Source organism: Aythya marila (assembly GCF_965140915.1).
Source record: "Aythya marila genome assembly, chromosome: 1".
Taxonomy (NCBI): Eukaryota; Metazoa; Chordata; class Aves; order Anseriformes; family Anatidae; genus Aythya; species Aythya marila.
This window is the reverse complement of record NC_139042.1, coordinates 23,330,757-23,358,123: the sequence shown is the minus strand read 5'-3', so window position 1 is coordinate 23,358,123 and position 27,367 is coordinate 23,330,757. Positions and strand designations below refer to the sequence as shown.

Below are 27,367 nucleotides of genomic sequence, written 5' to 3'. Positions count from 1 at the left end.
ACAGGAAGACCTCTGACCTCTTTTAAAACAGGATTATCCTATTTTATAGGAGAGTTTTATGTTCTTGGATTTTTATTTTTTTTAATCCCTTTAATATTAAAGATGGATCAAAATGCATTTGACAACCGATCGGACAAAACAGGTATATATTATTTGTGGTTATAACTTAAAGCACCTAAAAAAGGCACTTGAAGCAACAAGACAATTCATACAGTAGCAGTACCTGGGCTGGGAAGAGCCACAAACAGCAGTGGAGTTTAACAGATAAAGCACTAGGTAAGAGCAGTAAGAATGTAGCTACTAAAATTTACATCTCTTGGAAACATTTTAACACTGGATATTACAAATGCTAACTGTCAACCACATTACCCTTAGGGTTTTAGGCCTCAAGAAAAAACTAGACCAAGGACTGAGGAGATGAAAACCAACGAAATACAGGTTTTTGATCTCAGAATAACATACTAAACAACGAGCAGAAATGCAGATATGAAAAATGTCTTTTAATTTAAGAGGTATTAAGAAACTAGGGAAAGGCTGAGAATCAAAATCACCCAGTTGAAGGAACAGAAATTCCTAGAGCACTAAAAGAAAAAGTTGATGAAGTTGTGTTCCTACTAATCTTACTGATACCAATGGTAAAATGGGATACAAACAAGAAGCAAGTACTGAAATACTGGCATATGTGAGTCAATGAAGGAACCAAGTGTGGCACATTAGGAGCACGAAGATGATTCAGGAAGCTGCAGTTTTACATGGACCTAAAGATGGAAAGATTACTGCAATTATGGCTATGAAAAAAGGGTGCAGCACCAGTTAAAATTAAATCTCTTGAGTAACAGCTTCAGGAATAGTGTTTTTATTGGAGTGAGAGTAATTGTTCTCCACCTCCAAGAACGGATATTAAGGGCTAAAAAAGGTGTGCTTTAAAAAAGCGAGCAAGAAGTAAACTGGGCCCTACTTCTTTCATAAATGTGAATGGAAAGATACAGCCACAAAAACAACTTGTAAAACCATGTGGTGTGCCTAATCAGGAAACATCAGTGAAAAGATAACAGGCATGAACAAGCCACTACAGTAATAAACATTACACTGAGAACTGGCCACGGGTTCTACAAAACCAAAACCTCTCCTCAATAATTAAAGTATGTGCAAATTTAGAAGTCACTCACTGCACACTAGCTTTTAAGTTGAGTAAGAAATCACTTTCAAACTTGGTAATAAAGTAATCAAATTCCCCACTTCCATAGACACCTTGTGAAATGACAAAGTGACTAAAGGTTGAGCAGAAAAAAAGGAAGTACCAGCTGTTATACTGAGTCTCTGCAAGTGATGAAGATGCTATGAAATGGTAAAAAGTCAAAAAGGAAAAAAAAAAGCTATTAAAATAGGTACAGTGCAAACACAAGCTATTTTTCAGATGGAGAAAAAATCTTAAAAGAAATAGAGATCGTTGTAGCAATGAATCCAAGACATATTCCTAAGTTTCCACCTGTGACAGACTTGCTATTTAAAGGAAATGGTCACTGCATCAGTTTCCATTAGCAGTGGGCCCAGTTTATCCCTTCCAGACCCCGCTATTGTGAACAGATGTAGTTTCTCTGTACAGCCAGCAGCACAAAGTACTTTCAACATATTAAAGCCCTTCACAACAAATACTACAGTAAACCAAGGAACAAACCAGATCGGATTCAAGCCATTAAAAAAAATAATAAAGTTGTTGTTTGAAAAGCAGAAGCCTAAAAACATATGCACACAGACACTGTAGGTTAATGCATTTGAAGTGAAATTACTCTTAAGCACTTTTACGAGTATTCTTTTAAACAACACAGACTTGTTTTACATATAAATGTTTGTTTCATATGCCAAATAATTTGCGATGAACTTGTCAGTACAAAACTACATCAACAGTGAAAAGCATACATGTGTTTCAAATAGATGGAAAGCATAAGGAATGCTTACCTTAAGTTTGAATTCAAGCTGGGGTAGAACAGAAAGCAAGAGGTGACTGTCGATATTGTATAGCTCCAGAATCAAGTCAAACACATGCTCTGACAGGTCACTAATTGATGTTTTCCCAAGCATGAGAACCTGATTGAAGAACTAGGAAATAAAACAGACTCTACATTAATAACACAAGGATACATAACACGCGTCTAATCCTAAACCTGTCCACCGCTAAATCTACCTTGTAATCTTACAGTAATAAAAAAAAGGGGGGAGAGGGGGTTAGCAGAACAGGGCTGTGTAGTTGAACGCTTAAATATACAAATCTGTTCTGTACTCAAAATTACACAAAGGAAAAACACATGAAGAGTCATGAGAAGTAATTCTTAGTTTACTAAAACAAGGCTACAAATAATTTAAGCAACACAACTTTACAGGGGTCCCACTGCATCAAATCTTTTTATAATGTGACTATATTTACAGTTATTGCACTACTAAGCATAATCACTTACTTTAAAATCATTCCAACCTCTAGACAAAACAAAGCTGGAACAACTGGCTAGCTGATAGGTTAAGAAGTTGTAAACAAGTATGTAGTAATTAGTAACTGACTACTCCAGAATTTGTATTTACAAGCAGCATAATGCAGCTGTAAAGCAATTATTATTTCTTAATAAACCTGATGGGTTTGAGAGGAACTTCATAAATATCAAATATTAATTCTATACGACATTCAGCTACATCCTCTCTTACTAGATAGGTAAATAACTAAATAAGGAGTTTGCCACCTCCTTCTTGGGGAGGAGGAAGAGGAGTAAGGTATAACTTTGCAAATTCGTATTCTCTTTGGGTTAAAATAGTACAAGTGTGGCTAAACAAATTAGATTCTGTCACCTTACTGGCAGGTGGAAATAATATATTTAAGTGGCACTTCGGTTTCTTTTTTACTAACTTGGGCACAGGGGGTAGTGATGCTAATCAGTCCTGACAAGATTAATCATTATCAGTAAAGAAACTAAAAACATGAAAACAATCCCTCTCTAGGTTATAAAGAGAATCCCAAGAGATGATGCAATAAAAAAAAAAAAAGTCAACCGATTCTAGTAACATTGACTAAGTAAAATCTGATAGGTGCATTTCATTAGAAGTTAGGACTCTCTAACCATCTTGCAGAGAAGTCTTTCTCTCCTGGAAGCAGAGTTGCCTGGAATGTATATATTCCTGGTTAGACAATTAACTCCTCCTGTGTCTTTAATATATTTTAAGAAAGAAAATAATGCTCAAAGAAACCAGACAGCATACTTCCCACTTGTGGGAAACCAAGAACAGAAGAATGCATGTGCACATTTTCCATAAGAGGAAGATTCTTATTGTACAGACTTCCTTAAGACCACAAAATGTCACCCAGTTTGTAATCTAACCTTGCAGCTAAGCAACATTAAGAACACATTCCCATGCAATCCCTCCCCAAGCAGCAGGTTTGACTAACAGGTTTGGAGTGAGAGTTTTCACTAAATTTTTTTCTTGAATCTTAAAAGGTAACTACTTCCCAAAAACCACAGGTGTTACAAGTCAGAAAGCAACAAAAAGCATTAAAGATTTTCCACTGTTTTTAAGCTCTTGAGGTTTTGGATACACGCCAGGAGACATGTTAAATCCTTAACTACTTTTAAAAAAGCGTAATTTCTTTTCCTATTGTGCAGCTTAATTCAGAGCATACTTATGCCTGACCTTTTCTGTCTCTCAACCCGCTTCTCCTACGCAGCCTGTGATGTCTTTTACTACACTTAACTTGGCTACAGTCCTCAATCCACTCAGTTTTCCTTCTTGCTATCTATTTTTAGATTCTATCTGCTCCTCTTCCTGTGACAATGGCATTAAAGTTGTGCTCTGTCTTCACCTTTTTTTTTTTGTGAGGAGATGAATGAGACTACTTAGTAGTAAAAAAAAAAAAAAAAAAAAAAAAAACCTTTGCCACAAGAATAATGTGTTCATACATTTTTATAAGAACAATACATAAATACATTAGGCTTCTGGTCACATTCAGGATTAAAGAGCAAGGTCCCCCAACATAGCAGAAAGTGAACTACCCCATTTTAGTGAACAAAATTGTTAAGGGCTTATTAACTGCTATATCGTAAAGAAGCAGACTCAAAGGGAAAGAGCTTAATTAACGTAACAATTAACTCAAAGAAGAATTGAGACTTTCTAAAGTTACCCAGACCTAACTAACTATATGTAATTTATTCTTATTATAATACAGCTTAGTGTTTGAAAATTCATTGATTTCCATATTTGCTTGCAGTCTTCACTTACATTAGTAATGTATGGTTCAATTGCTTGTGCTGTCCTCTTCAGTAAAGCCTTTGCCAAATCATAGGCTTGCTTGTTTAAATTCTGGAAAAAAAATAAAATAAAATTTAAGCACATATATTATCCTTAACAAAAATAATAATGAGAGTTTATATTTACCATACACTAGTAAATGCATTAAAGAAATAGCCTCTTTTTTATTATTATTTTTTTAAACACTTTCAGTAATAAAGGTAATACAGTCAGATCAAGACCAAGTCCAAACAAAGCTTTGAAAACTTCACTGGTGATGTTGAGAAAACTTTCCCCATAAATCAGTTTACTTTTCAGTTGCCCTTCTAAGCTTGACACACAACAATGTCAGTTCCTGCATGTTACTGCTGTTCTTTATCAGCTTTGCCAAAAACCAGAAAAGCACTGGGAAGGAACTTTGAGGCATTTACGGTCAATACAGCCTCCAAACAGGACTGTGACATAAAGTACAATTCTGCCCTTGCATCAAGCAGCCACCTGTCAACCATCAGCACAGTCTCTCTACAGTGCCTCCCAGAGATGCTTGGCATTTTGGACTCTATCAGATAGGAGAAAAAGAACTTCAATCCAAGACCGTGAGGAAAAACTATTTTTTTTGATTTGTTAGGTTCTTGTTAGCTTCTTTTTGGGCCCCTCGCTACAAGAAGGACATCGAGGTGCTTGAGCGGGTGCAGAGAAGGGCGACGAAGCTGGTGAGGGGCCTGGAGAACAAGTCCTACGAGGAGCGGCTGAGGGAGCTGGGCTTGTTCAGCCTGGAGAAGAGGAGGCTCAGGGGCGACCTTATCGCTCTCTATGGGTACCTCAAGGGAGGCTGTAGCGAGGTGGGGGTTGGTCCTGGTGACAGGACGAGGGGGAATGGGCTTAAGTTGAGCCAGGGGAGTTTTAGGTTGGATGTTAGGAAGAACTTCTTCACTGAAAGGGTTGTGAGGCACTGGAACAGGCTGCCCAGGGAAGTGGTGGAGTCACCATCCCTGGAAGTCTTCAAAAGACATTTAGATGTAGAGCTTAGGGATATGGTTTAGTGGGGACTGCTAGCGTTAGGTCAGAGGTTGGACTCGATGATCTCGAGGTCTCTTCCAACCTAGAAATTCTGTGATTCTGTGATTGTTAAAACATTACGAGCCACGCCTTCCTACCCCTCCCTTTTAATTGGGTTACTATTCACTCTGTCATCATATCCTTCCCATCCCAACACAAAGGGGATGCTACCTACTTTCTCCAAATTTTACACTATGTTTTCCAAAAATTGTCAAAACAAAATGCAACCCAGCCCTTGACACTCCAGACTTCACTGACACACAAAGTACTCAATACTCAAAATACATATAATCATTTAATAGCTAAAGAAGTTTCTGTAAAAATGCAATTCTTCCCATCTTGATACCTTTGCAACTTATTTATTTTTTTAAATCATATTCAATTTAAAAGAAAATAGTTTTAAAGGGTAGTTTCATTATGTACCTCATCTATAAGCAAGAACATATACATTTTTTTAGCATACACACAGAACTAAACATATACATTGCCTGTGTAGCTATCTGAATTTTTTCTTTTATTTTTTTTTATTTTTATTTTATTTTATTTTATTTTATTTTATTTTTTTTTTACAAAGATGGATTGTTTCACATCTGTAATTCCAGAAACTGTATAGAAGTATAGGCTTGTAGACAGCAGTGGGAACAGATTAACATTTTGTGTTAATATAAAACAAAAGAAGCCTTTGACTTGCCTATTGACAGAATTAAGTGTCTGAAGTCGACTATGAAGTCTAAGTCTGAAGTATTTATTTCACTCAGAGCCACTACAGAACGTGAATAAAAATCCCAGTTCTGGGGAGATACTCAAATGCTTCCAGAAAATGCTACATAGTAAGAAATTACCAAAGCCCAGCCTGCAGTGAATCCTACCTTCTTCTAAAAAACCATATGTGAATATAAATGAGGAAGAAAAATATTAGCTTTTGTAGAAACAAATCAACTACAGGAAAGCTGACACATAGCTATCACAGCACATCAGGAACAGGAGAGATATGAAATTAAAGTTCAGAAGCAGTTCAGCAGTTACCCTCCACTATGAAAACATATTTTGCCTGCTTAATATTTATCATTCTACGAAGCCGACTGCCATCGTCACAGCTGAGAAACAAGTTGTATTTTCAAGATCAGCTAAATTGTAACAAAAGGAAAGGCAAAATTTATTGTCAAAGTTACTGCAATTTAAGCTATTAGCTACTTTGAGACATGATATAAAAAATGTCCTAAAATGACTGATCAGCACTCTTAGAACAAGTTCCTTCATTTTACCGAGACTGACTTTGAAATGAGACATCTCAGGCTTACGAATATCAGAAATGAAGAGCTTCATTTCAATCTTTCCCCCAATTTAAGACCACTTTTGAGCATTTATTTTCCCCTGAAGAAACATAAATCGGTGTGTCTTAACTTTCAACCTCAATTTTTCCCTTCCATTACCTAAACAAGATGTCAAAGACTGCCAATGGTTGGTTCTTGCAAAATTGTGGAGTTGTTCCATGTCCCAGAAAAGGGAAGGTTCTGCATTCTACTTTGTCCTTTATGCTAATATTTTTTAAAGTTTCCACCTGTAGCATTTGTTTTCTGTTATTTTGCCAGAATTGTGACTGTTCAGGAAATAAAGTGCATAAATAGCCACAGTAAGAACTGTACACTGCTGGCAGTTACTGCTCTGATCCTTCTTGACTTCCACATTTCACCTCCACCAAAACCAGCCTCCACCTGGGCCAGCATGAGCTCTACATCCTGAGATGTCATTTCCATGTAAAGCAAGCCCAAAGAGCAGACCTTATGCAGCAGTTCCAACAGGCAGACCTGCTTTGATTCACACAAATCACATTTTCGGCTTGTACCTTTCACACAGCAGATGATATATGAAAAAAAGAAAAGCTGTCATAATTCATCTACGCAACTACTACTAACTAAAATTTTAAAAATTAAGCACAATTCTTGCACATAGCCTTAGGAAAAGGAGTCTAAACGAACAAAGATCTCTCATAATTAAACCGCTAAATATCAGGCAGAAGAGCTCCCAACACCATAATGTTTGCTGAGATAAATGCCTGAAGTAGTGATTTCCAACCCTGAGTAGATTACTAAGGCTTCATTCTATATATAAAAAAAAAAAAAAAGCTGAAAAAAAAAGTCTAGATCCCAAAAGGCTAAAGAAGGTAACTACTTTCTTCCCATGCTTCATGAACTTCATTTAATTCTGCTGGCCCTCAAATGTCCAAAAGCTGTACTTTTTCAAGAAAACATCCAGGAATTCTTAAAAGCACATCAGAAAGTTCTCTCTTCCTTTTTTCCAGTTCCAGGATACAGACAAAAGCAGGAAAAAGCAGTATTGTCTGAGTTGACAGGAAAACGTGAGCAATCCAGGCAAAAACCAAAAAGATTCAAAGAACTTTACAAACCATTAAAACCTATATTTTGAACTATCTTTTGGGCTAATGGAATAGCCAGAAACATTCTTTAAACTTCTCATGAAGGAGAAATGTTATATGGGAAGAGCTAACTTAACATATTCCTTCTTTTCTTTACCTAAAATTTTATATGGCTATCCTTTGTCCTATCGTTCCCCACATTCAGGAAAAAAAAAAAAAAATATGTACTTCTAGATCTTTTAAGGATTTAAGAAAGCCCTCATTGATGGGGATAATCAATGTGATCAGGATGCCTCTAAGAGCATGGAGGCATACAGTGGGGATAAGCTTTCAAGAGTCCCACAATGGGTAGAAATGAAGCCACCAGTTGACTCAATTGGCTTTTTAAGCTTAGAAAGCCTTCAGCAATAACCTTTAGAAGACAAACCACCTTCATCAACCACAAGATCTCTCTTTTGTTGGTACTCCTACTGTGATTTCTGCGTACATACTGCTAACATCAGTATCTTCCAGAAGTGTGAAAACCAAAGTTTTGGGGATCGATGGGTGATGCTCTCCAGGATGCTCTGCCACAGAGCCAAAAACCAGTGGTGTGGGTACAGTGGGGTTGGCAGCAGTGGAAATACACACTGCTGATTTTTTTTCCCCAGTTGCCCCATAATGTCCCATTTAACAGCTCAGAGCAATTATTAGTAAAATAATTTGTACTTCAAAAGCAGAAACCAAATGTATGTCCCTCATTTTTCCTCAGAAAGACTAGCTAGCACCAATCCAGTCCTTAATTTTCCAGCTGTAGGACTAAAAGCAAAGTGTCAAAACCACATATCTAGAGCCAATATTCCTAAAAAAAAAAAATTGATTTTACACATCATTTTCTCAGAATTAGAGAAGAGCCTTCAATTTGATTCTTCTTATCAAGAGCACAGCAGTATAACTGGCATCCAAGAGCACCTCACAAAGCAGCTTTAAGAGATTTTTTGGTTCTTCTGAGAAAGAGGGAGGGAAAACAGGTTTTTAGGGATGGCTAACAATGCAGAGAAAGCTGAGCTGAAGTGTTGCCAAGATAGATAACACTAATTATTAAGCAAGTTTCTAATAGAGCCAGTTAGGAATTTAATTGTCAATATCACTTTCCTAAGAAGATAAGCATGTAAATCATGTGGGATTCCCTGTAGCACTCCTGAGGCTGAAAAAGGAACACACTGGCAAACTCTCAAGGAAATAAAGCACAATTTGCCTACTAACAAACTGCACAAACACAAAAAAGTGTTTGCACACACTCCCATAAAGGCTTTATAAGCTGAAAAGACAATTCGAAGAGAAAGGAAAACTATTAATTTTTCCTGCATTTTTATATCGACTACCTCTCCCTTCGCTCTGGTCTTTTTCTGGGCTTAGTTCACTAAATCTAAATTTCATTCCCTCTTCATATAATCCTATCACAGGAATTTCAGTGGAGTTCATAGAAAGGAACAAGAGAGCCAAACCACAAAAGCAAGAAAATGATTAAACAGCAAAGGAATTCAGAGCTGGGCACATGGTCCAACAAATTATGTTTGTTGTTTTATTTTATTATCCAGTCTCCGTTGTACTATTCAAGAGAGCCTCACGTACCTGTTTTGTGGTATTACCATCAGCCACTTTTACTCAGATTTACATCAATGCAGCTTTTATTGACCAAGTGTGATGGTTTACTAACCCAAGGGAGCTAGAATGTCTTAGACTAGATCAGTGATTACTATTATTATTATGGCAGGCAGACCTTTGATAGCATACCGGATTCTTGCTATGCTCCTTACGCCTCAGTTTTTGCAGTCACCCTGCTAGCACCGTTGCTTATTAGACTTACTACACAGAACTATGGACCAGATCTGGCTCTTCTCTTAGGAAAAACACTGACCTTGATTTTAAGAGGAAACAGCACTGAAAGAACCTATAGTAATTAAATGAGCAATTTGCTAAAACTCTTAAAAAAAAAAAAAAATAGTAGCAAAACCCAGCCACTCGACCTTAGCATCCAGGGTACAAAACTAGAAAAGCTGTTTGAAACTTCTGTTCCCAATACACACTTATAAACTGCTCCTTTGATAAGTTACACAATTAAGCTCCTCAAGTCTTCAACCTACTGTTACCCAATACAACTGTTTATACACCAGAAGTCACACTAGCTGTACCATTGTTTTCCAGAACACTGTTTTCATTCAGTTCGCTCCATGGTCCCTCATGTGTACAGCCTTCTTTCTGGCTGTATGCAAAATACATGTTTTGCCTGTGTCATCTGCTGTGACTATTGTCTCATATACAACGTCTCACCTGATCATTTGCAAATCCGAGTTAATAACAAATCTATGCTTCTTTCACTCCATCAGAAATATTCCTCTGGTTCACAAGGAATCCAGCTAGATAAGGATTCACTACTTACCATTACATCAACACTTGCCATCATGTCATTTTTGGTCAGTCTGGTTTTGGATTTTCCTTTCCTATAGCTCATACAGCCTAACAGCTAGATCAGCCAAATCCTAGTTCTTTCCTACAGTGGACCTGAAACTTAATCCCCTTGTGGTTTTATGCTTAATGGAAACAAGTGGAAAAATTCTCACTCTGAATTCAATACATGCTCCCAATGCGACATTATCCATCTAACCGCTGTCTGTAGATGCCATGTAAGCTTCAAAATGTTACGTTAACATTACATGAAGATATTAAGATGAAACAAAAATCTTAGGAGCTTCTTTCCATTTACGTGAAGAAGGTTGAAAAAAATAAAACAGTTAAAAATACTCAGAACACGGACCAAAGTAACAAAGCTACTACAGTTAAAAAGCAACCTATAAACTCATATCCTATCCAAAGAGTCAAAGTTTTAATCAGAGGCAAAAGAAAACAAAACCCCAAATTCCTAATCCTAATAAAATGTCCCCAGTCAATAACTTTAAATCCATTATAAAGCAATTTTGTCTCCGTGCCACAGCCAAACTAACAGGATACAAATTACTCAACTTAAAATCAGTTTATTAAGCCTGAATCAAAAAAAAAAAACAAAAACAAAACAGTACGTCTGAATCAAGTTCAACACAGGTCACACAACAAAACAAAGAACAAGCGCTTAACTGAGAGTACACAAACTGATGTATTCTGCATACTCTTGGTTTTGTTTCTTGTATCCCAAGGCTTTACTTTGTAAACCTAAGTTCTAGCTACACAATTTTCAGTCTGGTCCCAGCTTAAAAGTAGTAAACCCCTGAAAGACAGAGCTAAAACTTTTCCAGTTAAAATAAAATAAAGAGATTAGCCTATACTAAACATTTTGCCTTTCATTGTCAGTAGAAAAATAAGTAACATGTTGTTTATTTATTGAAACTGATGGGCTGCGGTAAGGCACAATGCATTGTGCTACTTGCTACATTTTTCAGAGAGCAAAAATCCCCCAGTTAACATTCAGTCACATTATAGCTTCTAAGAAGCATTTAAAAAGCCTTTTTCCTCAAAATATCCCCTTCTCCCCACCCCCCACAAAAAAAAAGACTGTTTTAGACATGCACCACTGTCCAAAATCCAGCTAAGTACACTTTTCCTAGATAATTCCCATAACCTGGGCTCTTCAGTCACCGCTGTTTCTGAACATAGTTTGTTCTAGGCCTACATCAAACCCATACTGACATGCTTCCAACGACATCAAGTCAACATTTATAACTTTCTCCCTTCTGCTTAGGGCAGCACAATATTTTGAACTGTTGATACAGCATTACACTAATTAAAATTTTTTCAAAGACTTTTTTTTTTTTTTTTAAATTTCAAAGACACTTTTCAAATGTATGTCTTTTATATAAACATCTGCCAGTATTGGCCATGTATCAAAAAACTGTAAATTCATATAACATTAAAGCTTTAAAATGACTTTGCTGATACTTTGATTTATGCCAAGTGAATCAAAGCAATAAAATGATACTGAATTTTACAGCCATTTAAACTGATTTGTTTGCTAAAAAAATCCAATTGAGAGGAACACATTTGCTACAGTTATTTCCTCAATGGAATCTAACTATCTGAAGATATACATATACGTAATAAATCTTAATCAACACAAGTTAAACCACTGTTAAGTCTTACCTTATGTGCAGGCACTAGATTAACCAACACTGTATCCAAAAGTTCCTGTGACACCGTATCTCCTTCACAAATGATAGAGCTCATGAGATCAACCATGTGCATGTGTACTTTTTGGTTATGACCGTTGCTGAAATTAAAAACAAGAATCCTTAGTGTACTATTTATATAAAACAGAAGCTTCCAGTCATAATACTCTTCATGGCAATACCAAAAAAAAAAAAGCAAGAACAATAATAATCATATTACAAGATTCCTTAAGGAGTCAAACTACTTAAGGTTTCTGTCCTGCATACACCACTTCTCAAAATGTTCTCAGATCTCATGCCCTCTCTGTTTACTACTATACTAAAAGAAAATATTAAAAGAGAAAATGGATTGTATCTGGCCCTACAGTAAAAATAAAATGGAATATTAGGAAGTTTTTCCCCTTTACTCAACACCTTTGAGTTCATATATGGAGGAACACTGTCCAGTGCTGGGCTTCCCAGTACAGAAGAAACGTGGATATACTGGAGTTAGTCGAGCAAAGTGATAAAAATGATTACAGGACTGGAGCAGCATTTATACAAGGAGAGGATGAGAGCTGGCTTGCTTGTTTTTTTGTTTTAAAGCCTCAAGAACAGAGGGTTTGGGAAGAACTTAACATATTTAAATACCTGATGTTGGGAGCAGAAGACAAAACTCGGTCTTCTCAGTGGTGCCCAGTGACAGGACAAAAGGCAATGGTCACAAGTTGCAATGCAGGTAATAGCATTTAAACATAAGTTGTTTTTTTTTCCTGTCAGGGTGACTGAACATTACAACAGATTGCCCCAAAAGGCCATAGGTTCTCCATCCTTGAAGACATTCAAACCCTAACTGGCTACCCTCCTGGGCAGCCTGCTCCAGCTGTCCCTACTTTGAGAAGGGAGAGGTGGACTAGATGGCCTCCAGTGGCACTTTCTGGTACCCACTGGCCTTTGTCCCATATTTTTATAGAAAGTTTTATAGAAAGAATCCTCCAATTCTTAGAACTGTATATTGTACCATTCACCTTCAATTTCAAGAACATGGTAAAATAAATGCACTAAAAGACAATCAAAGTAGATTTAATTGGAAAAACAGACAATTTGCAGTGTATCTTGTTAAATTAAAAAAGACAGAACTGACGGTCTGTTACATTTATACTGCTACTTTTAGTTAAACTGAATTAAGGCAGTATCAAAATTAAGCTTGTTAATGCTGAAAGTTACCCAATAGACAGAATATCTAAGTGAGAAACAACTCACCCAAACCATGCAATAAAATAATTGTGGTGACAGTACTTACTTTATTACTGAAAACAGTGTTCTGTACAGTTGTGTAAAAATCTCATTGCTGTCTTCTAATTCAAAGCATATGTTATAAGACTTCACCCAAGCAATGTTCTAAGTTGAACGGAAAAAACATAAAAGTAGTTAATAAAAGCTTAAGTTTAAAAATCACATTTAAGATTTATCATGAGATAAGTTATAAAGCTTACCTCAAGTAAATAAAAATATCGATTGAACTGGGGGCTTTTCGTATCTTCTAAACCCTTAAGTTGCCTTGTTATGAACATAAATATATCCTGAAAAGAAAAGGTGACATTTAATCAATTGCAATGAAACTTTTAAAGTTATAATAATTGCCTGTTTAAATCACTAATATTATTCAACAGTACAAAATATGCAGGAATGTCAGACACCATTTCACTGTCAAAAAAAAAAAACAAGATCTACAAAATATCTCAGAGTACATCAAGAAGTAATCTTAAAATGCTTCACCTCTTTAAAAAGCGTTGAGGAAGTGCCCTTTTTCAGAGAAAATTTTATTTTTTTTGTGAAGAAAAATACTCAATTTGACAAAAAACCTGCAATTGGCTGACATGCTGTAGAAGTCACAATGTTATTCACAAGGACAATGAATTTTACATTTTTTACTTTATGCTACAACAGGTTTGGACTGGAGAGAAGAGGTAAAAAGCAGAATCCAACTGCAGCTTTCCTGGGAGTATTATTAATAGGCTTATACTACAGCATTTTATGCATGTCTCAATAACCATGCTACTGACGGACCACATCTCTTGCAAAAGACAGGCAAAAACAATAAACCAAGTTTTTCCTGCTTTCCATATAAATTTTTCAGCACCACAAGACTTCTTTAGAAAAAAAGTCTCACACAAAACAATTTAAGCAGGTTAGAAGGAACATGAATGGAAACACACGAGAAGGTGACTTTCTAAAATGCTTTTTACATTCAAACAATGAATAGCTGGAAATACCTAACTACTGTATTAAATCAAAAAGATTGAGAAGTATCATCATCATTCAGAGACAGCGTTCTCAACCTCAAGTGTATCCATAACAATTTATCTAATAATCTAGGTGCAAATAAATTCCAAAGTGTATAAAGTTGTCAAAATAAACAGACGAAATCCTTACAGCTAGCCCTGAAAAGTTTCCTTAGAAGAAGGGAATTGTAATGTAACTTTCACATTAAGATACACATATGTACATGGAAAGCTTATGAGCCTCTTAATCCCCCGTCCCCAAAAGCTTTTCTATAATGTTTTCAAATGACCATTCCACCTTGCCCCTTGTTCCCCCAAGAATGATGAGATGGACAAAAGATGAGAACATGGCTCCTTCTTTCTAAGGCTATGACAACAAACTTCCAGCTTTACTCTATAAGTATTTACTCTTCCAGGTAACAAGAAGAATTAGATTACACATGACACAGTCATATCTTGGTTAAAAAAAAAAAAAAAAAAAAGTCCAGCAGGCACATGGGTCAAAAGATACAGCTACATTAATCTTTGAGTTCAAATAAGATTGGACCTTTGAAGTGTTAAATAGGGATGTTCAGAAGGCTGTGCATTTGGTTCATGCTTCAGATCAGCTAAAAAGCACATGAACTGGACTCTTTGGTTGAAATTAAACCAGAAGATGCAGTTCAAAGGACACACCTAATGGACTCCAACCACTAAAAAGAATTCAGAGACACCAGCCTGAAGAACATCCCCTTTAAAAGGAGGGCTTGCCCCATTAGCAGGCCAGTAGCCCACCTGGAAGGAGTTCCTTTAGCTGAAGAACTGGTAGGCCACAAGGTGCTGTGAAGTTCAGCAGTCATCCAGACTGAATCTCAGCCAAGATTAAGACTCAAATAAACACAAAAACGAGCATCTGGGAGAATGACCCATGCCAAACATAAGAACTACTTCATTTTATAGAGCTCATGCTCTAAGTATAATGGCTCTTCTTGAAAATGCTTCTTGTACAGATGAACCTGGATCATTGCAAGAATGGATTGTGTTCATTTAACATTTTTAAGCCTTCAGCTTGGTATGCAACATTTATTTACTGAACATAATTCAAAGAACCTATTGAGATCAAAATTAGTTTTCCTAATAAAGTACACATTGTATTGCACATGAATACATATATTAATAAATAGCATACATGGGCAATGTCTAATAGCTGAATGCTTTGCAAATAATAACGTCGGAGTGTGAAAAGTTCATAATGCTTTCCTTTTTTTCTGTTTTAAAGGAAGCAAGACAGAGATTAAATTGAAAAGTATCTGCTGATTTTGAATATCTAGTGTTGTATGACCCAAAGCTTTTTCTTTGAGCATACCGAATATATCATCTGAATACACACTTATAAACGTAAAACACAAGATAAATTAACTTTGGCTGGAGTTAAGAAATTGCAACACTTCCACAGCTTTGACAATATGGCTTCACATCAGACTCCATAAAGCAAGCATACATTAAAACCCGAACTCTAAAACCACAAGTGCTTATGCTTCAACTTTAGGAAGAACATCAGATGTTTTTTGTGGATTGTTGTCTTGATACCAATTAACCACATAATGGCTTCAGTGTGTATCACAGCCATAGCTTTCACCACATTCAGATACTTCAAGTTCTGCTACTATATACACCCTCAAACATCTCAATTTCAGCTGAGTCAAGAATACCACCCACAAGCTTTTTTTCTCCCCAGGCTGAGGACTTCACAGAATCACAGAACTGTAGGGGTTGGAAGGGACCTCCAGAGATCATCGTGTCCAACCCCCTGCCAAAGCAGGTTCCCTAGAGCAGGCTGCCCAGGTAGGCGTCCAGACGGGCCTTGAATATTTCCAGAGAAGGAGACTCCACAACCTCCCTGGGCAGCCTGTCCCAGTGCTCCGTCACCCTCACAGTCAAGAAGTTCTCTCACATGTTGGTGCGGAACTGCCTGGGCTCCATCTTGTGGCCACTGCCCCTTGTCCTGTCCCCACAAACCACTGAAAAGAGGTTGCCCAAATCCCTCCGTCTCCCACACCTCAGGTATTTATACACATTAATGGGATCCCCTCTCAGTCTTCTCTTCTCCAGGCTGAACAGCCCCAGGCCTCTCAGCCTTTCCTCATAGGGAAGATGCTCCAGGCCCCAGATCATCTTTGTGGCCCTCCACTGGACTCTTTCCAAGAGATCCCTGTCTTTTTTGTACTGGGGAGCCCAGAACTGGACGCAGTACTCCAGGTGACTTAAGTTAAAAGTTGACACATCCCAGAAGAGCAGTCCTGCTCCAGGTGTGCTTTTACCCCAGTTATGGCATTTTCCATCCCTGTTATCAAAGATCTTTCAGTTCTCAGTCAGGTATTTACAATTTATACTGAGGATACACATAAGAGGAGAACCCCAAATTCTAATCCCTTCTCCCTGTGTAAATTACACATTGTTCAAGTAACAGAGATGGTGCAAAGTAAGAGTAAACACTTAAGATTGCTGGTTTTCCCCTCTCAAGAAATTAACCTTTTCACCATTTTTTTTTCCCCATCTTCAACTTGTGTGCTACACATACCACAGGAGATTCTTAAAGCTGCATTAAGGATATAATATTAAATAGCGGGTAGAAATAGGACCAAGATATAACTCAAGAGGAACCATTCTTCCTTCTACCTCTTTGTCTTAAATTGGAGGGAACTCTTCAACATTTCTATCAAAGCTTGTCCTGCAACCACAAAAGCTATGTTCAGCAGGAACTGGTTTGCAAGTCTCTCAACAGCCCTGGGCAAAGGTCTATTGTTTATCCTGTTCTTATTTCTCAGAAAGTGTTTGGAAATCTGAATCGAGAGACTGAATTCAGAGATCTGCACAGACTCCAGAACTCAATGATGACAGAGGAATTTAATAGTCTCTCCAGAGCTCTAAGTACTAGTAGCATGCTTACTAAGTAGAAGATCAGTAATGTAAACCTTCTGATATTTTATATACATATAATAAAATGTAAAACTCCCACCTCAAGAAAAAAATAAGCCTAACAAGTGAAGGAAAACACACTCAAAACTGTATTGGAAGCCACGAAGCCTTAAAGACAGATTTAAACATAATCCAGTAGAGAAAGGAGATGGTGTGATCACTAAGTAAGGTAACTAGACTATGTGTAATCAGAAGTGCAAGAATTTAGAAATAAGAAAATACAGCTAGCAAACCCCCAAGTCTCTCTCCAGTACGTTACGTAACAAAGCATGAACTACAGTTGCAACTGCAGTGTTCATTCTACTTATGAAGCACATTCAGCATATTCAGTAGACCAAAACCTGAGTCATTTCTCCCACTCCTCTGATACCAAAACCATCTTTTTATCCTACCATGGGGGGGAACGAGGGGGTGTGTGTGTACTACACTCTTAAGTCAAGGAAACAAAAAAAATGCAAGTTTTTCAGTGTTATTCTTCTCTGCAAAACTTTCTATATCAATCAGTTCATCAGTCTAGATTCAGAGTGTGAAAAGGAAGTTGTTTGATATTCTAAGTTGTAAAGGAAGTTAGACTTCTACAAAAAATGAGAAAAACAACAACAACAACAAAGGCAACGTAAAATGAAATGTCCTAAAACAAATGGGGCAGATTGTACTGCCTTTTCAAAGCTGGAATTTCTCAATCAACCATCTCCATCTAGTGGGATCAACAATGCTTGTAATTGCAGAATTTTCCATCTCACATCAGAAATAATTGTTCTCTATACAAAAATATTTTTTCTTTGTTTCTGTAGCTTTTATCTACAAAAAATCCACTGACCATCTCTTGGTAGTTTAATTGGAAACAGCAGAGATGTTTTCCCGAGTGAAGGAATTGGCTATCTTGCAAAAAAATTAGAAATAGTCATATATCTATAGCTTTTATTGTGAAGTAACAGCCCAGTATCCACAAATCCTGATCATAGTTCAATAACATGTCTGTTTTCAATAAAAGTCCAAAGCCCTGCAAGTTATTGGAAGATGTGCTATATATCAATTTATCTGATGAGCATTTGACCTGACAGAACGCCCTTACCAAGGATGGCTCAGGCTGAACCAGAAATAAACGGAGGGGAAAAAAAAGTTATAACCAATTATATTAATCATTCAGTATAAAACCTTGGTATGGAAAAATAGGTTAATTAAATTTACCTTTAGTTTATCTGGTGAAGTGTATGGAGCTTCAGGGGCATAAATTCTGAAAATATCCGCAAGACAACAAGCTACCAGCAAACGCACATCTTTATCAGGATGCTTGAGGAAAAAATCTGAAGCAAGGTGTAAAGCAAGATTTAGATAGAGCTCCTTTTCTTCTTCAGAGTCCTGGTCCATATCCATGAAAGTTTTCACAACCATCTATAAGGGAAAAAAAAAAAAAAAGACCTCAATACACAAAATTAAGAATTGTGTTTGTGCAGTATTTATCAGAAGCAATGCAGTGGTACTGGTTATAAGTAAAGGTAGTAAACCAATGCTTTATTTTTTAGAGTGTAAAAAGGAAATATTCAAGTTGTCAGTTGTCCCAATGTACAGCTTCAGTAGAGTTAATGAAAACCTGGCAGTAGGCCTTCATATGTCTTCTAGAGAAAACCACACCATCAAGTTGACCAAACATCAAAAAATACAGAAACATTCCCTGAAAAGTTTAGAAAACAGCAAAACCTTATTCAAAAGGTGTATTTCTTCCTGAAGCATTTAGGGTTCCAATTTATTTTTCCCCTCTATTCTCTTTCAGCCTTATGTGTTGTTCTTTTTTCCTACCACTGCTTCTGAAGAAAAGTTTGTCCCCTGTGCAACAACACATCACCAGGAGCAGAGCGCACAATTTCAGCAGAAGCAAATATAAGATCAGTACATCCCAGCAGCACGCACATTGTCCAGCAGGAGAAAAAGCTAATTAGCATTATTAGGGTCCAGTAGTCTATATGGAAGGAGGGGAGGATGGGGAAGAATCTGCAACACTGAATATTTTACTCTGTAAATACAACAAAAGCAGAAATAGCAGGATAAATGTGATTAACTGCTAGCTAGAATTCTTACATTTAAAAATTATTAATAAATAAAAAGTTTGGAGGAAAAAAAAATATTGATAAAACAAAGTAATTATGTTTTTCTCCACTTTCTTATTTGAATCCCAGAGGCAGAGTAATTTTAAGTTATTAACTCATTCAAATTATCAGAATGGCAATAAAGACTTGGGCAGAGACAATCAGTAATTTAAGCACATGCAATTTCCATTGAGAAAACGAAGTCCTCCCAAGTCAGACATGAGATGAGCCATCTGATGTGCACTGTTGCCCTTACATAATATTAAAATAATTTTAAAACCAGAAAAGAACTGTTCGTTTCTATGGGAAGTAATTAGATTTATGTAATTAAAGTAATTAATAAATATTCGGGTGTCACAAGAGTTCTTGCAACAAGTATAGATTTTGCCTACTCTAGAAATGAAACTGCAGTTTCTCTTTCTTCCTTACAACACGGAATTACACACTGGTCAGAACAACAAAGGCAGTCTTCTTGTTCTGTTGCAGTGCTTAAGGAAAAGCAAAGAGAAACAAGCTGGTTCCGCTAGCATACTTTCCTGGTTTCTTGCAAAGCACTAGGTTAGAGAACACCTGAGCCTGAAATTGCACCCAGACCACCGTGATTAATACTCCTGGAGCTTCAGCTTCCAAATGTGGCCTATATTTCTTAACCTACTCAATTTTTCTGGCTCCTACACTCTCCTAATAACAAACTTCACAATTTAATTTCACATAACTTATGGAAAAGTATGTTACTAGACCACTGGTCTAAAAATTTATCTTTCATGGTACAATCCTCTAGCTTTTGTGTATCAAGAGAAGTTGTTGGAAAAAATGTTCTCCTTACGCTATTTCACCATTTCCAAAATGTTTATCACCTTCATTATTTCTTCAGCGCTAATCCCTAGATCTGAGCATTTATTTTCTTTCTCCTCTCAAAATCCACTGCAACTTGGAGATGGCATTGATCAGAAATGCATGAGATTTGCAAGGTGAGCTATACTAATATAGAAATTCACTATGTATATTTTCATTTTATCCTCAGACTTCCCAACTAGTTATATAAACGGATTGTCTTTACTTAAGAAATAGCAAACTAGCTGCTTGTACAAATTATAAGATCCACAGAAAAGTGCTTCTTCTCTAATAATTATGTGGATTCAGCAGTCAGGGAAATAAGGAGGATAATAGTTCACTTAATTATTTTCCTACAAGTGTGGGAAACTGTAGGTCTATATACTTGTGGTGAGCACTGTGTGGTTCTGTCTGCATACCCATGAGTGCACAGCCAGAGCGAACAGCTGGACAAGAAACACAAGACATCCTGCAAAGTACACTTATCCTGCAAGACAGATGAAGATGACAGAACACAAGGACTAGACTCAACGCCAAAAATTAAATGAGGCTGTAATAGAAAAAGTATCAGTAAGAGCAGTATGCATTTTCATGAGCTGAAAAAAAAAACACTAGTGTTAACAAATTGTTTCATCTGAGTGACTCGTAGCAAAAGAAACGATAAATGTCTTCTATCCAAGATCTTAGAACGCACCATACCAACACCATCAACTCAATTCCCAAAACACAGAAAGGCTAATGGAGGGGAGGGAGGAAGGAATCCTTGTGTCTGGGAGGGTTTATTGGTTTTTTTTTTGTTTCCTTTTCCCCATTCAAACAACTTAAAATTACTTCTTAAGAAAACAAACACCAAGTTAAACTTTTCCAGCTCTTAGGACACGTAAGGTCCCTCTCCCAGCTCTGTTCCCTCCAGCTTCCCAGGGCAAGCCAACCGGCAGGATTCCCCCTCTGCACACTACTAAAAAGCCTTTCCAGGAGAGTACTTGAGTAGATAAAGAAATGTAGCTACATAATTAACCTCCAAATCTCCCCAAGCTTCCCATAGAGTTCAGCCAAAGAAACTTGTCAAGAAATTCAGAAGACATAAAAACGCATAGTATAATCAAAGACTTTTACTGTCTTTGTGACAGAGACTAAAATAATATGAATAAAGTAGGTTTTAAAGTCAACTTTGTAAGGAACACAAATGTCTAAAACTAGAGTATCCTCATGCATCCTTTTTTTCCTAAAATTAAGGCTCTTTTCACGTTGTCAAGTATTTTCATTTCTAAAAACACTGACATACTACAGGAGCTAATATAAAAATTAAGGAATTATTTGAAATTAACAATTCATTTCCACTTGCAATTTTTTAGTCTCATTTAAATACTTATTTAACAATCCACTTCAAGTAAGTGGTTGAACAGAAGGCACAATAACCAAAAAGTTCCTTCTTCTGAGCATAGAAAATGTTTTGTCGTAAAGCCCAAGAGAAAGAAAAAAAAAAATACCCTTTCGGATAAGAAATACAGTAATAGGATCGCTGAATGCTTTGTACAAGAAACATCAGTCTGCCACTAGTAGCATCCGTACTAACCTTTAGTCTTCTCACCATCTCTTCTTTAGATATTTTATCAGAGATTTCTTTGACTCCTGGAGGATATGTGATTTTTCCATCGTTGGCTCTCGTCTTTGAATGAGCCATGATTTCGCAATTTTAAAACTGTGGGGAAAAAAAAGAAAAACAAGTCAATGCTGTAAAAGCAGGATAGAGAAGGTAGACATAAACTTGCTAAACAAGCAATTACATTAATTCAAAGGGTTAAAAATCTCCCCAGAACCACACACAGAAAAAAAAAAAAAAAAAACATACAAAGAAGAAAAATGGACAAAATATGTATTTTTGGGGTTTACTAATCAACATTGTGGATGGTAGCAATTGTTTTGATATTCAGGTACACTGTCCTACCGTATGATAAAGCTTCCCAGAAATACACAAACAAAAAGCCACAAATCCTCGTTACTGAATGTATTTGATCATCACACTTTGAGACTGAAGCATGGAGCTTCTATCTCATTGCATGAACTGTTACCACCACTTGTTAACAATAAACCCGAGCCAGCTTACATTCTTATACTTTCTGAAAACAGGCACTGAAGCAGACTTTGTTTTCCAAACAATTGAATAGAGCACAATTTCCTCAAACATCCAAATAGCAGTGCTTTTCAAGTGTTACACATCACTGATTTTCATTTGTGATGCATAATTTGGCAATACGGTATTTTTGAATAGTTTTATTCCACCATAAATACAGCAAGAATATACCTGCACACAAGAAAAAGTAGCAGGTATAGGAAGAGAGCGTGCCAACTGGAAGTTGTTCCTCTATACCATAAAACCAAATTTTTAAACAAATGAGCACAGACAAGCAACAGTATCTCCTTCCTAAATTCCAACTGTAGAACCGACTCAACTGCTCAGTTTCTCAGTCCCTTTAAACTGATGCAAGTGCAGGCTGCCCCCTAAACCACCCTAAGCTATACAAAATTCTGCTGCAGAGGAGGAGGACATGCATTATTCTTCTACATAAAAAAATAAAATTAATAGAAAACAGGTAACAGTGAATAAAACTAGACAGTACATGCTGGGATAAGTTGGATTTTAGAAAGACTATACAATGCCAGGTTTTCTTCACTCCTGCCTTACCTTCCCACAAGTCACCCCCCATTTTATTAGTCCGTAACGCTTCCTCCCAGTGTTCACCTTCCTGAACTTTACATTCCAAGTCAGGCATTTCTTTTTGTACTCACCTCCTATATAAGGAGCTATATCAAAATTACAACTTGCCAGAAATCACAGGATCATTGTAGGGTTGAGGCTGGCACGGCCCCCTGGAGGCCCCTGGTGCCCCCCCTGCCCAAGCAGGGACACCCAGAGCAGGCTGCCCAGGCCCACGTCCAGGTGGCTTTTGGAGCTCCCCAAGGAGGAGACCCCACAGCCTCTCTGGGCAAATAAAAGAACAGAAATGAGATTGACCAGAATCTACAAAGAGAGGTGGCAGAGAAGCATGTTCCATTGTAGGACAGCATGACCTGCCGTAATAACGGCTTATTCACCTAAACCAAGGTCATTCTACACTGAATAAATATTGGAACGTGAAACATACCCACCCACCCAGCCCCAAAAATACCAATGCATTTTGTATTTTTCAGTTCACATTTCAGGATGTGAATATACAGTACAGATTTTGCTTAACCTTTACTAGTCTTTTACAAAACAGAAAGTTAAAAAACTTAAATATCAATGTTAAATGAAATTAAATATCAATGTTAAACTTAAATATCAATGTTAAAGAACACATACAGTACAACGTATCTTATTTTTTCCCCATTTCCTAAAATAAAGTCGAATGAACAAGATCAGCCAAGTTCACTAGAAAGTTAACGGTCTCACAAATATTTATTAAAAACTAAGTCTGAAAAAGACAGCCCTGAATTTGCCAATAATTATCCAATTTCCATTACTGAAACAAGGTAATATAAGGCAGAAACTAAAGCTAACAATTCAGATTTCTTTTAAAACTGTCATTTCAAACATCGGGGTACATTATTTGTCTATAATGATCAGAAGCAAAGACAAGTGTCTTTTCGTATGATTGGTCTTTAACAATACACCATGAGGTTTTTTCATCCTTGACTTGGACGAAGCCGTTGAACTCCCTTCACACATCATCTGTTATGTACGCCTCACACAAGGGTGCCATCTCGCTCTTCAACATACAAACCAAAGTCACTCCAAAGGCATGGTACGTGATGCAATTCAACAGCTACACAGCAGCCAGCGGCTGTCATCTTCTCTGTACTTACATATACACAGCACCTGAACTGAGTGCCACGTGCAGTTGTGGTAAAAACAGATAATGAGAAAGTTGGGGGAGGAACAAAACTCAATGAAGTACCTTACCCTAACTCTCCCAGGAAAATGATGCCACCTCGATACCTATTAATTTCCTAACACACTGTCATAGCAGTAACTCAGGATCTCAAAAACACACACAAGATGAAACCAGGTTCACTTTTCTTCCTGTTTGACGTAGATCCACCATTACAGCTTCCAGAAGGGATGCTGCTATGTACCATACATATGTTCGTTCTCACATTCTCACCCTGGGAATGCTGCAAGAATACATCCAACACTTTGCTGGACCAGCCAATTCACCTACTCTGAAAAATAAGCCTAATTCATTTTGAAAAGCACGTGACAAGCATCAGAGCTAATTCAAGGGAAGGAAGAGGAATTAAAGGAACTGGGGATCAAAACTCTCCTTCCAGCAGCAGAGAGCTGTCAGATAAGATCAGTTGCAGCTGACACTTGATTAGAATAGGGTGATATAGTCCCAGTTAGAGCACATTATGGAACAATCTGGAAACAAACTTGTACACTATAGTCAAAGATGAACTGCTCAGATGATGTGTCCTACTGATACACAAACAAGCTTCTAAATTTGACTGGTATCCAAGGTCTAGATTTGAAATTGAACATGTGTATTGGGTTTAGATGGCTAGGTTTCAGTAGCAGGGCCTGCAGGGGTGGCCTCTGCAAGGAGAGCCCAAGGCTGCCCTCATGCTGGACAGTGCCAGATCCAAAAGGGACCCGCCACTGGTCAGAGCTGAGCCAAGCAGTAACACAGATAGCACCACTGCCAGAGAATACTTAAGAAAAGGTAAAAACCTCTGAGCAGCTGCGGTGAGAGAAGAGTAAAGAAGTGTGAGTACAGCAGCCCTGCAGCCCCCAGGTGAGTGCAGCAGGAGGGCAGGAGGTGCTCCAGGCAGGCAGCAGCAGTTCCCCTGCGGCCCGTGGAGAGGCCCCTGGTGGAGCAGGCTGTCCCCCTGCAGCCCATGGGTCCCACATGGAGCAGATCTCCACGCTGCAGCCCCCCCATGGGTGGAGGAGCCCCCAGTGGAGCAGGTGGATGTGGCCTGGAGGAGGCTGCGGCCCATGGAGAGCAGGCTCCTGACAGGAACGGCTACCACTGGGGTCCCGTGCTGGTGCAGCCTGTTCCTGAAGGCCTGTGCCCCACGGAAAGGGCCCAGGCTGGAGCAGTTCAGGAAGAACCTCTGCCTGCGAGAAGGACCAATGATAGAGCAAATGAAAAAGTGAGGAGTAGCAGAGGTGAAGCGTTATGAACTGACCAAAACCCCCATTCTCCATCTCCCCTGTGCCTCTGGGTGGGTTGGAAGAAGCAGAAATGAGAAGAAAGAGTCAGGAATGAAGGAGTGAGGTTGAGCCTGAAAGAAGAGGGTGTACAGGGAGAAAGGTTTTCAGTTATGGCTGTTTCTCACAATCCTGGTGTTAATTGGCAAAAAGGTAATCTTCCCTGAGCGGAAGATTGACGCCAAGGTCAACCCACCACTACATCTAGAAAGTGATTACTGGAAAGATTTTTTTCCTCCTCACCAAGTACAAGTTAAACTGGAAATTATCAAAATGAATCATTCTGTTTCATCAGGAGGAACGGTTGGCAATTTTTTTTCAATTAAAAACTACTTTGGCAGATTTGCCCTGCCCATTGAATAGACTCTGAATTTAACAAATGCAGGACCTAGACCAGGGCAGGATGGCACAGCCTTCAGGAGCACCACAGTCTGCGTCAGGTTGGAGCTGCACCTCCCCTGCAAGCCTGTAAGGAATTTTCTGAATTTCCAGTTGCAGGAGTTGGATTTTTGGTAGGAACACACTTACGTGGGTGCTGGGCCAGACAGAAGTTTCATTTATTCTTCATTTTGTATCTATAGTAAATATAAAAGTTAACAAGCCTACACATGAAGTACATAACATAACCCTCTCAAAAGTACAGGAAACACCAAAGAGTAAACAATTTTCCGCAAAATTCATACATCTAATCAAAAAGGACCGTTAATTAATTTTAAAAGATTCAGCGAAACAGCCTATTACTGAGGCCATAATGGACAAAGAATAATAAACCTTTTAAACTTCCCGTGTAATTAAAATTTGCAGCTCTCTTCTGAATGTTTTTCGGGATTAAGGTTAAGCTTTACTGAACATTTGTCATTTAAAGGAAATAGTAAAAATAAAACCTATCATTCAACACGAGAAAATTCACTGCTAAACTACCCCCTTATACAGCAGTTGTCACTTGAACTGTTAGCTAAATAAAACTGAATTTGCTTTTACATCCCACTGCTAGGAACTGCTGTTCTTCCAGCCTGCCGATGGAGCCGTGCATACCTAGCTCTGTCAAAATAATCTGTGTTGAATACTTAATAGGATCTAGGATTTTTTCTGGTTGCTTGTAACCTGATTCTATCCAAATAAAAGTCTCAGTAATTTCACATACCGATTATGCCAGCTGTTCCAGTTAACCTCTGTCAGGGAAAAAGACGACAGTGACAGCTAAGAACTGCAGCCTCCAGTGCAGCTGCACCCAGAATATGTTTGAGCATGGAAATCCATAAGCCAAATGAGGTGATCCACTGATTTAATTTCATTTTTTTTCATTTGTTTTTAAAGATACACTGCATTGCATTATACACTGGAATACATTGGAAGATGACAAACATTCGGAAAGACAACAAGAAAATTCCTTTGAGATTGAGATTCAATACAACAGATTCAGCCAACAGTTGGGTTTTGTTTGTTTGTTTTTAATAACTTAAGCTTTAAAAGTTAGTCATCGTGTTTTCAGAACAACAGCATTATTCCATGCATACAACCAGAAGGCAAAGAAAAAGGGAAATGCTCAAAACAGCCCCTTTCTTTAAGGCCACATAACACTTAGAGCCCAAAAATCTTTCGCAGCAGCCAGAACGTATGTTTATCCTGACTGATCAAGAAGATGTGTGTTGTTTCTGCTGGTATATGACAACAAAAAAGCAGATAAATATGGACAGAAAAAATAATAAATATGATAGGCAAATGCTAACCTGAATACATAAAGCCTGATTGAATCATTATTTTTATTCTTGGCTATGTCAAGCATTATCATAAGTTAAGTCAAGTCTTGGAAAACTACTTTACAATGAAAATAAACATAGTCTAAACAATTCTAGCACTAAAAATATGAATTACATTCCTTGCCCAGGAGATGGTTCAGTAGGAGTTAAGATGTCTGGGCACTGCTTCTTTCAACACAGAAGCACCACTTGAAATGCAACTTGGAAGACTTGAAATCAGGAACCAACAGCATGGATATGTATTAAAAAGGCTGAATTTAAAATTTCCCAGGGGGAGGATGGAAGAAACAAGTATAAGAAAAGAAAGAGAAAAGGCAAAATACATACTCTTTGTACAATGATAACAGGAAAATTAAAGCAAGGAATAAGCAACAAAAACAGAAGATGCACTTGTAGGATATTAAAACAGGATGGATTAAAGTCATC

General features: G+C 37.6%; 1 protein-coding gene across 1 annotated transcript in view; it reads right to left on the bottom strand.

Annotated features, from left to right (window-relative positions):
* Nucleotides 1-27,367, bottom strand: part of PDS5B (PDS5 cohesin associated factor B) — a 110,816-nt gene that overhangs the window by 66,976 nt on the left and 16,473 nt on the right. Inside the window, exons 2-8 of the mRNA XM_082774552.1 lie at nt 21,564-21,689; nt 18,258-18,461; nt 13,320-13,406; nt 13,127-13,224; nt 11,819-11,945; nt 4,261-4,341; nt 1,960-2,100 (exon numbers count right to left, since the gene is read on the bottom strand). Coding sequence (XP_082630678.1) covers nt 1,960-2,100; nt 4,261-4,341; nt 11,819-11,945; nt 13,127-13,224; nt 13,320-13,406; nt 18,258-18,461; nt 21,564-21,671 — 846 coding nt within the window. The 5' untranslated portion in view covers nt 21,672-21,689. The remainder of the gene's footprint in view (nt 1-1,959; nt 2,101-4,260; nt 4,342-11,818; nt 11,946-13,126; nt 13,225-13,319; nt 13,407-18,257; nt 18,462-21,563; nt 21,690-27,367) is intronic.